The sequence below is a fragment of the Priapulus caudatus genome, unplaced genomic scaffold (assembly GCF_000485595.1).
Source record: "Priapulus caudatus unplaced genomic scaffold, Priapulus_caudatus-5.0.1 Scaffold323, whole genome shotgun sequence".
Lineage (NCBI taxonomy): Eukaryota > Metazoa > Priapulida > Priapulimorpha > Priapulimorphida > Priapulidae > Priapulus > Priapulus caudatus.
In genome coordinates, this window is record NW_014577384.1 from 708,280 (window position 1) to 719,734 (window position 11,455).

General features: G+C 39.9%; 1 protein-coding gene and 1 long non-coding RNA gene across 2 annotated transcripts in view; one reads left to right on the top strand and one right to left on the bottom strand.

The window, feature by feature from the left end:
- LOC106809031 overlaps nt 1-660 on the bottom strand; it is a 4,172-nt gene extending 3,512 nt beyond the window's left edge. Inside the window, exons 1-2 of the long non-coding RNA XR_001393837.1 lie at nt 606-660; nt 513-514 (exon numbers count right to left, since the gene is read on the bottom strand). This is a non-coding gene — a long non-coding RNA (uncharacterized LOC106809031). The remainder of the gene's footprint in view (nt 1-512; nt 515-605) is intronic.
- LOC106809025 (gamma-tubulin complex component 2-like) overlaps nt 1-11,455 on the top strand; it is a 39,361-nt gene that overhangs the window by 22,413 nt on the left and 5,493 nt on the right. The window contains exons 12-21 of the mRNA XM_014811970.1: nt 1,475-1,567; nt 1,903-1,964; nt 2,949-2,991; nt 3,463-3,534; nt 3,837-4,011; nt 6,238-6,388; nt 7,846-7,937; nt 8,835-8,922; nt 9,875-9,948; nt 11,274-11,374. Coding sequence (XP_014667456.1) covers nt 1,475-1,567; nt 1,903-1,964; nt 2,949-2,991; nt 3,463-3,534; nt 3,837-4,011; nt 6,238-6,388; nt 7,846-7,937; nt 8,835-8,922; nt 9,875-9,948; nt 11,274-11,374 — 951 coding nt within the window. The remainder of the gene's footprint in view (nt 1-1,474; nt 1,568-1,902; nt 1,965-2,948; nt 2,992-3,462; nt 3,535-3,836; nt 4,012-6,237; nt 6,389-7,845; nt 7,938-8,834; nt 8,923-9,874; nt 9,949-11,273; nt 11,375-11,455) is intronic.

Below are 11,455 nucleotides of genomic sequence, written 5' to 3' on the forward strand. Positions count from 1 at the left end.
CATAACTAACAATAGCAGTACAGTATGGTGCATAACAAAATAGATACATGGATGTTCATAAACTAACAATAGGCATACATATATGCTAATAGACTAACAATAGCATACAAGTATTACATAACTAAACAATAGCATATATGTATGTACATAACTACAATAGGGCATACATGTGATTATACAAACTAACAATAGCATACATTTATTACTATATGACTACGATGATAAGATACATGTACTGTACAAACTAAACAATAGCATCTATGTTAGTGTACACTAACTAACACCCCCCCCCCCCCCCCCCCCCCCCCCCCCCCCCCCCCCCCCCCCTAATATCATACATGTATGTCTTAACTACATTAGCATACATTATGTACATAACTAACCATTATGCATACATATATGTAATAACTAACAATAGCATACAATGTATGTACATAACTAACATAGCCATCATATGTAATGTACATAACTAACGTCATAGGTCTATGTCCCAGGGGGACTGCGGAACGTACGCCTGGTAACTTTTTATATGGTTAGGTTAGCGGAGTTAGGCGAGTAGGCCCGAGCTCCCTAGACTCACGTTAGATGGAGTAGGCAGAGGTTACGGTCCGGCATTTTAGATAGTACAGGACGTTCCGGCAGTACCCTGGAGCTGACATAGACCTTCTCAGCACAACTAACAAATTAACATGCATGTATTAACAATAGATACATGTATGTAACAAACTAACAATAGCATACATGATGTACATAACTACGTTAGCATATATGTATTATACAATAGCAGACAGTATGTGGCATAACTAACATAGCATATATAGGTATTACATAACTAACCAATAGCATACATGGCCATGTATGTACATAACTACAATAGCATACAGTGGTATGTAAGAAGTAAGCGTTAGGCATACATGAGTTATGCTACAGTAACTACTTGTTTCATCTGTCCTGACGAGAAGTACAGTGTATAGCATTACTCGAGTACATTTTGGGACTATACATTCGTCATTGGTATTTCTAGACAAAGACCATGGAAAACTCTCAGTGCTATCATAATTTGATATCATCTTGTGTAAAATCCATGACAGTCTGCAAGTATGGCAGCTAGCCAAGTGGTATGTGTGCTTGCATGTGCATGTAGGGGGTGTGTGTGTGTCGTGCCGTTTGCGGTGCCTGTGCGTGTGCGTGTGCGTGTGTGCGTACGTGTGTGCGTGCATGTGTGTGTCGGTGTCGGTGGGCGCCGGAACATTGAATTCTGCAAGCCCTTTTTTGTGCCAGTATATCTACCTATGTAAAATTAGTAGCTGCAAGATTCCCAGTTGCATGTAGTTGGAGAAACCCGTTTTTCCAGTGTTTTACAATTACTAATTACTTACTTTACGTTTACTTAATTTTATACTATGCACTATTAGTAAACCCATTGGTTGTTTTCATAGTTAGTCTCCTCTTTTTTACTTTACGTTTATTATAGGGCGATCTCACTCTCCACAAGCTGTGGTTCTTCGTGCAGCCTGCCTCAGAGGTCATGGAGGTCATGGCCTGCATTGCGACGGCAATCAACAAGGCAAGTTGAACAGGTTTAATAAATAGTTTTCATGGGTTAAAAAAAACAACAACTAGAGTAGAATTTTGTTAGCCCAGGTGTCTGCTGATGGAACGTGAACATTGCTAAGTTGGCTCAACTATTCTGTGTACTGTAATAAGGATTTATTACAGCTGAAGCTATAGAGATACAAGATTGCGATGATGTGAGCAGATTTCGCTGCAAAATTTCCTGTCCATTTTATTTCTGTAACGTTTGCAATGATGGGCGAAAATTTGTGCATACTGTCTGCAGTGATTTCATTCTGTTTTAGCAGGGCATGACAAGTTCTGAGTTATCTGTCTTTATCGTTTTAGGGTCAATGTAAAGGTGGAGCAGTCCTCAGTCTCCTTCATGAAAGAACAGTTGGAACGACCGGGTAAACACATCTAATTTCGTTCCAATAAATAGTTGAAATAGAAAGTGCGGCAGGTGTGTGTTTTGCGTTGTGAGGTTCTAGTGATTACTATCAAGTGAAAGTGCACTAGTTATTGTAGAATTATTACGTGAACATTCGAGTTTTTATGGACATCGAATTTTGTATTGTCTGGTCTTGTTTTATGCCTTGGTTAGTATCAGAACAGTGAGTATACATTGCAATCAGGTATCCACGTGCATGTTTTATGAATGTTTAGTGTAGATGGACTATTGTATACTAACGCACGAAGGGTCGTTGTCATATAATGGCAGATAATATGTACCCGAGGTAACTATCTGATATGGTTAGGGTTAGGTTAGGGTGTTAGGGTTAGGGTTAGGGAGTAGGCGTAGGCGACATACTCGCCGACACCTCGGGTACTACATATACGACAACGACCCCTTTAGCTATACTAACCGACCTTCGGTTATCCAACATTCCATATTATCCGAGAGTCAATCCACATTCTATATGTGTGTTGTAAAGTGTTGTATTTTACACACATGCATACTATTTTGCCCAGTTCCTTTCTGCTTTTGTCTCGCAGTGTGTCGCATGCTGCCGTTGATGTAACTTCATTTGCTTGTCTGTATTTAATGATGCTGGTCATATATCTTTGTTCTGTAATACTTTGATTGTGTTCATTTATTATATTATTTTATCATTTGAGAAACAATTTGTTTCACCCCATCCTCACCCTCTGTTTTCATGTAATCCAGTATTTTTGTCTGTCTTCTAATTATCTGACCACCTATAGCTACGCCCCAATTTAGGTTGGATAATCTAGGCTCAACTGTGTGGTTCACATGTGCATATTGTATATAAATACCTATAGGTATATATATAGGTATATATAAATATCAAGCTTACATATCTACACCTAGCTTAAACATTAAAAAAGGCTGTCATTTTAGTTTATAATCATCTTATTGCTGTTTACTTTAGGGATCCTCGAACCCAGGAGCTTTGCACCTTTCTCGCTCAGTCGGTAAGTTAGTGTGTTTCAACCACGTTATTATGAACTTAATTATAATTCACAGTTCATCTTTACTATGATTACTATGATTCTTAACGTAACACTTGCATACCATGTTACTGCATCTATCTCAAATCTTAACGTAGCACATGTATTATGAGTGCTGCACTATCGTGTAAACGGTGAGAGGTAGAAATTGTATCACTGAGTTTCATTGCAAAATACTGTGCACTCTGTGAGATTTGATTTACTGAGTGATTACCAAATTATTATCAACTAAATTATGTATGAGAAATTTTATTTTAACTGCTCAACACTATTGCATCTATCAGATTTTTTCTTCTCCTGAAAAAGACTGTCTTCAGTAAATGTATTTGTGTTTGAATCGCATGCAAAAAAGATTTTATATATATATATATATATTATCTACTCCTGATATAGTGTATAGATTGAAAAATCTTCACTCGTCTTAACACTTTGCAGGCGTGTGTTCCATACTTTGACATGTTGGAGAAGTGGATCTACAAAGGCGTAATAAGAGACCCATATGACGAGGTAATACTACATGTTATAAATCCAGATGAGCTCACTCGAAACGAAGTCGTCCAGGAAATGTTTGATTCTTGTTCCTTTGACACTAAGCTAGTCGAAATCAGAAGTTTGTGGTGGATGATAAGGGGATGCATGACTGGGAAAGCATTTTGTATGACTTGTGGTTCCTCATTGGCATCGATGAGATTTGCAGCGAAGGAATGAGGAAAGCAAGGTGGCGGTGGGGAGAATTTCGTGTGACTCATGGTACCTGCTTGTCTGTGGTTTTGTTTGCGGGTGACTTGAGTTGTATCTCTGCCACCTAGTTTGCCGTGGAGGAGCACGAGTCCGTGCAGAGAGAGAAGCTTCAGGAGGACTACAACGATGCGTACTGGGAGCAGCGCTACACGATATGTCGCGAACGCGTGCCCGTCTTTCTCGAACGCGTCATCGACAAATTGCTGAACACCGGAAAATACCTGAACGTCGTCAGACAATGTGGTAGGTGGCGTGCAGTGTGGTAGGTAGGGTGCAGTCTAGTAGGTAGGGTGTGGTCTAGTAGGAAGGGTGGCAGTGTGGTAGGTAGGGTGCAGTCTAGTAGGTAGGGTGTAGTTCTAGTAGGAAGGGTGCAGTGTGGTAGTAGGGTACAGTCTAGTAGGTAGCAGGTTGAAAACTGATAATTGGAGGCACTGGTCAGCAGGACCAGTGACCCTGAGGAAGTACTGGTCCTGGTCAGTAAGGCACTGGTCCAGGATTTCTGTCATAAGCAAAGTGAATGACTCGGATGTGGGGACTTTTTTTAGGGGGGGGGGGATGTGTGCAATTTGGTGATGTGCATTCTAAGGTATTCTTGCAAATTATATTTTTTACTCGTTTCGATACACTAGCTTGATGTGTAGTAATCGGAACAAGTCCGCAAGTCAATTTCAAGATCATCGGTCTCTGAAAGACCGCCATTATTCTATAAATTATCATATTTTATTACACGCGATCGCTGATTGTGGTGATGCCCAGTATTATCGAATTAGCAGAGGTTTAACAGCATGACCTAGAAAATCGAACAACAACTAACATGGAGAGTTTGTGTTACTTCGCATGGACTTTAGCTTCGGAATTTGACTATTTTTAGTCTATATTTGATTAAATTTACCATTGATTTTCATTAGAATAATGTAGAAGTTAGTAGAGAATAACAAAATAATCAGGCCACAATTAAACAATTTTTTTGTTTGCCCTCACCCGACCCAAGCTGAAAAGTGTGTCGGCTTTTTTTTTGAGGGGGGGTCTTTTACAAATTCAGCAATGTGTCTACTGTCTCAGGTGTCTTGTGTGGAGATACCTTTTATGTTTGCCTACAGATTTATATTAATGGTACATTGTACAGTGATACAATATACATATCAAATACTTTTAACAACTTGTGTTCATCAAAAGTCAATTGTGCATGATTTTATTTCCAGATCTCACCACGCACGCACGCACCGCCACGCACAACATACACGTATCTGGAAAATAAAAGCATTAAAAATAAAAGGAACTTGAATTAAGAAATAATAAATATTTCTTAGCACATATTAGTCTTTGGAAAGGAAAATAAAGTTAATCTGTCAGAGTTAGATCCATAATTAAGTTAATTTAATACTAAATTATAATATAGCGATTTCTAGGATTTGCAGGAAAGTTTTGCTGTCCAAGTTTTGGAATCCAGCGATTCCAGGACCATCAATAATGCACTCGCCCCTCCCCCTACTTCAATCAGTGCCGCCCAGCCAGCAGGCACGTACGCAGGCTGTGCATAGCTCTAGTACTATAGCCCGCGTACAGTTGCCGCACGCTCTGCCACATACAGAAACTTAAAAAAAATAATCGGAAAGGTCAATAAAAATGTTTGTGTCGGCCCGTTTTTGGCGGTCGGTCAGGTGAGGGCAAAACAGAAAACATTTTTATTATGGCCTTAGTTTGGTAAAATTTTTTATTTCCTGTGCGGCGATTATCTAGTCGCCCTGCCGGACAGCTGACACGAGCAAGCAGTCGCCCGGTCGATTTTCTAATCGCTCACTAACGACTGGCGACCGCTAGTTTCTCACGCTGAGGTAGGGTGAAGTGTGGTAGGCAGGGTGCAGTGTGGTAGGTAGGATGTAGTGTGGTAGGTAGGGTGCAGTGTGGTAGGCAGGGTGGAGTGTGGTAGGTAGGGTACAGTGTGGTAGGTAGGGTACATGTGGTAGCAGGGTGCAGTGTGTAGGCAGGGTGGAGTCTAGTAGGTAGGGTACAGTGTGGTAGGTAGGGTACAGTGTGGTAGGTAGGGTACAGTGTGGTAGGCAGGGTGCAGTGTGGTAGGCAGGGTGCAGTGTGGTAGGCAGGGTGGAGTCTAGTAGGTAGGGTACAGTGTGGTAGGTAGGGTACAGTGTGGTAGGTAGGGTGCAGTGTGGTAGGTAGGGTACAGTGTGGTAAGTAGGTTATAGTGTGGTAAGTGTGATAGGTGCTGTGCATTGTTGAGTGAGTGGGTAATATGTCAGCATTCATTACTGCTATTGTACATTTAGCGACTCACAAGCTCATTTTGCACATTATATGTGTATTTGTGCAATTTACTGAAAGACAAGCTGAATCCATATATTCCACACACCTCAGTCAGCACGTGTGAGATGATAGACACTCAGATATTTTTAACAATAATGTACGTTGTTTTTATACATAATTGGTTTCATCTACATTGGCTTTTTGTAGGTCAGGACGTGAAGTTTCCAGGAGCGCAGGAAATTGTCTACACGATGCAGGAGAGAGAGTATACAGTGCAGATAGAGAAGGCATACAACTTTGCTAGCAAAATGCTGCTAGATCTTCTCATACAAGATAAGGATCTCATCGGCAGGCTTAGGTAATAAAAATATAATAAAAGCGTAAGGTAGGTAGTAATTAAAGGTAGTAAAATTAAATACAGCAAGATAAAATATTAGATTAAGATGTAAGATGTATATATAAGATAAGCAAGATATGTGATACAGTAAGCCTAACTACATCACCCTCGTGAAAATGGCAGCCTCATAACAGAAAGCAAAGGAATGCAGTAACAGAGGGCTGATGTGCTGTATAAGGAGCCAGAAGGAGAAAAGATGAGCTACTACTAGTTTTTAGCTCACCTTGACATTGCCAATTATATATCATATTATATAGACATGCAGATAACAGTCTCTGGCGTCACACTCGTCTGGTTCGTTTTACAAGATTTCATTGACAATATCTTTAATGCAAAATTGGTATTTCCTCTCCACCCTGCCGATAAAACGTCTATATTAGAGTAAAGTTTTACAAAACATGTCGGAACGCAGCATAACCTATTTATTTCGAACGCCATCGCTAAGAAACAGGTAGCATATGTTCGTGTAACACTCTCAGTCTGCCGAGTATGAATATGAGCTGAGTATGTACTCAGGTGGGCATATATTTATCAGGTGGTACATACTCTATGTACTTGGGTTGCGCATGGTCATATTCCATACTACGCATATCAACTTCCGCATCAGGCTTTCCGTATATCAAAGAATGATGCAAAAACCCTAACCCTAACCCTAACCCTAATACTAACTCTAAACCGACTCATCTATCTTATATACTATCAATGGTATCCCAAACAGTATCTATGGTGTATACTCGGCAGAGTCGCACTACCTAAGAGACATCAAAGCAAGTATAGCGCCATCTACTGTCACAAATTGTGATTCATTTTGGTTTATAAATTATTATTGCGATATACAGATGGCAACCGTGTGCTACCGCCTAGAAAAACTCTTACGAAGTAAACACTTCCATGCAACCAATTAACCTTTGACAAAAGTTGTGTTATGGGCAGGGAAACACCATTGTCACGTGGTATATATAGCAGCTACGTGTAATAAGCGTATCCTCTCAATCTTACACGTTACACACCGGGAGCTCCGCTTTTAGGCAGTGCCTAAATCTGAATATTATAAAAACGTTAAATGGCGATCAATTAGGTGTAACGCCATCACTCGCCCACATCTCAGACTTTCCCATCTCAAACATTTATTTTCACATAAAAAATTAAACATAATTATCAAGAGTATATAATGGGAGTTCTCCCATATATACTCTTCGTTTCTATAATGTACCACGTCGATGGTTGCTCAATTAAAACTGACTTCTTCTCACTCACTCATTTGTGTTCTTTTTGTGGTGAGCTACAGTGTCATTGACACTTTCATTTAGGATGTGTTTGTACACTACTACTGCTGCTGCTGCTGCTGCTGCTGCTGCTGCTGCTGCTGCTACTGCTACTACTACTAGACTTTAACATGTGTTTGTGCACTACTACAGGTCCGTGAAGCATTACTTTTTTATGGATCAAGCAGACTTCATGGTCCAGTTCATGGACATGGCAGAATTGGAACTCACCAAAAACATATATGATATCCTTTTTGCAAACCCTTCTCTCTTGCGTGGTGCCTCTTGACATGCTAGAGTAGTGGTTGATGGGGGACCCCCCCCCCCATACACACACAAAAGCTACGGGTTTTACCCACGTTTGCTGTATTTCATAAGAGCTTTACTCATGTCGTAGTGTGGTTGCGGGTATCGGTTCTTCGTTAAACTATAACGATGCGCGCGCCATCGTTGCTGGCTCTTTAACCCCATGTTAATATTTATTAATTTAATTAAAGGAACAGTAGCCTCTAGGTTCTAGGGTTATTTTCAGCTAATTTAGGTTATAATTGCGCTACATAAAAAGTTTAATGGTTCAATCACCATTAGAAATATTTTTTAAAAATGTTTTAAAACTAACGACTACAGTTTGATTACAACGACGGTGGCGCCACTCAAAGCGCACGATCTGAGAAGTTGCGCAAAACCACTTTCCAGCCAAGGGCTACAGACCGAGGGTATTTCTTATTTATTCATTTAAAAGCAAAAGGATTGTAATATCTTATAAACGACATATAGTTTCAGTTATAATATGGATAAATTTGCCCTAAAATGAATATCGTTCGGTTAAATAGCATTTAGGTATAAATATAATTGCACTTTTGTGATTAGCCCTCGGTCATTTACCTGCAAAATAAAAATGCAAATACGCAACTTTTTCAGGGTGGCAGCACGGTCGCGGGTGTCATGGCGCCGTTCAAATTTCGTAGCGTTGATGTGTAAATAATTAATTAAGTATCTGGTGACAAATACATGTGGGTATAGACGATTTGTTATACAGTAAGTACAGTTGTATGCAGTAAAATCCTAGAGGCTACTGTCCCTTTAATTTTTTATTTTATTTTTTATTATATTATTTTTTTCCTTAACCACCTGTCCTCCACATGTGACGCCGACTCGGCTGGAGTCGTTACTTGAACTTGCTGTCAGGACAAGTGTCGCTAACGTTGACCCTTACAAGGATGACCTCAGGTGAGATTGTCACCATGATGCATAACTACTCCTGTCATAAACGCATCAAGGATGACCTCAGGTATGATTGTCACCATGATGCATAATCACTTCTGTCTCCAATGCATCAACGATGACCCCAGGTATGATTGTCACCGTGATGCATAATCACTCCCGTCACCAATGCGTCAAGGTTGACCTCAGGTGATATTGTCACCACGATGACTAGCTACTACCAGAGGTGAATAACGACCAACGTTTGTCATTATTCACCTCTGCTACTACCATCTCCCAGCGTCAAGGTCATGGTGTGTGTAAAATATCCTCTTATTTTTTCTTTGGTCGGTAGAGTTGGGGGGGTCAGCCAGGAGGACTCTCACCTGGTAATCAAGAAAATCATGTTTTTTTCTTTGGTCGGTAGAGTTGGGGGGTCAGCCAGGAGGACTCTCACCTGGTAATCAAGAAAATGTTTTTTTCGTGAGAGCATTAGCGAAAGACCGTTAAATTCTGTGGTAAAGCCAAGTGAAAATAATCGCCCAAAAATCAGTCCTTATACCAGGTTGTGTGGTGTTTAATTTTGCGAAAAGAGAAAGATCTTATTGTATTCTACAAATTAGGGAAAACACGTAAAAACAGAGGAAAGTTAAGTAAAAAAAAACATGCAAACAAAGTAGTAGTTACCATATAATTGTTATGGCATCTTACAAGAGGAGTTTTTATGGCTAATACTAATAGGTGCCTATAAAAGAAATCAAAGGGACTTGATTTGAATCAATTCTAATGAGTTTTGGATTTAGTTAAATCTTAGGATTAAGTTAGTTGCAAAGTGAGTAACTAAGCATTACAACTTAGTTATTATTAACATTAGTGCACCATGGAGGAATTCTATTTAATGTATAATAGAGATAGAGAACCTTTACTTTGGTGTACATGAGTGCAGCATGCAGCAACGCTGTGCATTTATCTGTTTCAGAGTTGAGCTGCTTCCCTATGACCTCATCACGATGCTCTTCCGGGTCATCAGTATTGAGACGGAGCAGGAGAAAGGTATGTGAACATAATTACCTAACCACAGGGGTTAATAATAACAAATTATAATGACAATTAAAGGTATGTGATGTGATGTGCTTACCTAGCACTAATGCATGCATCCCAGGGTTTCCGCCAGAAAATATTTTTTGGGTAAGGACCAAAAAAGTCTTCAAAATCGTTGTACTACTAAAGAGATGTATGTTAACTTGTTTTTATCTCCGCCAAGGGGTTGGCAGGAGGTTATGTTTTCACCGACGTTTGTTGGTTTATGGGTTTGTGCGTTTCTTTGTTTGTGTACAGCCTAACTGAAAAAGTTATGGACGGATTGTCATAAAATTTTCAGGATAGCTCAGAAATGGGCTAACTTAGAATTGATTAGATTTTGGTGGTGATCCGGATCCAATTAATTAATTAATTAATTAAATTTTCAGGATACGTCAGAAATGGTGTAACTTAGAATTGATTACATTTTGGTGGTGATCCGGATCCAATTAATTAATTAATTAATTAAATTTTCAGGATACGTCAGAAATGGGGTAACTTAGAATTCATGACATTTTGGTGGTGATCCCGATGCAATTAATTATTTAATTAATTAATAATTAAATTTCTCACAGTGAGAGAATTGAGCTGCCTTGGCGGAGGTCTGCGCTCTCCAAGTGCTCTAGTTTCTAATGTAACCGGCATTGACACTTCCAATATTGTAAAAAAAACTCATAATTTTGGGTTTGGATTCATACCCTAGAAATATATTTGGGTATGGAATTTTATCCTTTTACTGTTTTACCCTCCTGGCAGAAACCCTGCATTCCAGGCAGGTTGAAGTCTGGGGAATGTTTATGAAAGTATAACAAATCGTAAGTTTAGCTAAGTTTAGCGCCAGTTATTTAATCTATAAGTTGATGTCTATCTGAAGGAAATGATGTTTACAATATAAAAGTTCAGTCTCGCGGCTAGTCGCTGCAATATTTTTCCACTGTAGTTATGATTCACTGGTCATGCATGGCAGTGACCACCGAGGAGAAGTTGTGGAGAGAGTGTGATGACATTTTCTCATGTACGGTAGTGTAATTTTTTGTCACGTCGGGCATACCAGTGCATCTTTGGGTGGGGGGAGTATAAAGTGTTTATGGCTTTATGGTTGTTGTTCTTTGATCATGTTGATACTAGATGTGAGGAGTCAGGTACAGCCCCATGAGTAACTCCGTACATTGTTCTGGCGTGCTGGTCTTAGAAAACACAGTTTTCTCTGTGTCTACACATTGCGCATGGACCGTGTGTTTACTTCTCTGGTTTGCATCGTGAGTGGAAGTGATGACATCCTTTGTGTGATTTCTTAGCATACAAGAAGGAGAAGGAAGATCTGCACCTGACTGGTCTTGAGGCATTCTCGTTCGACTACAAGGTGGAGTGGCCAGTGTCGCTAATACTTAGTCGCAAGGTATGTCTTTTTTGCTCCATCTCTCTCTCTCTCTCTCTCTCTCTCTCTCTCTCTCTCTCTCTCTCTCTCTCTCTCTCTCTC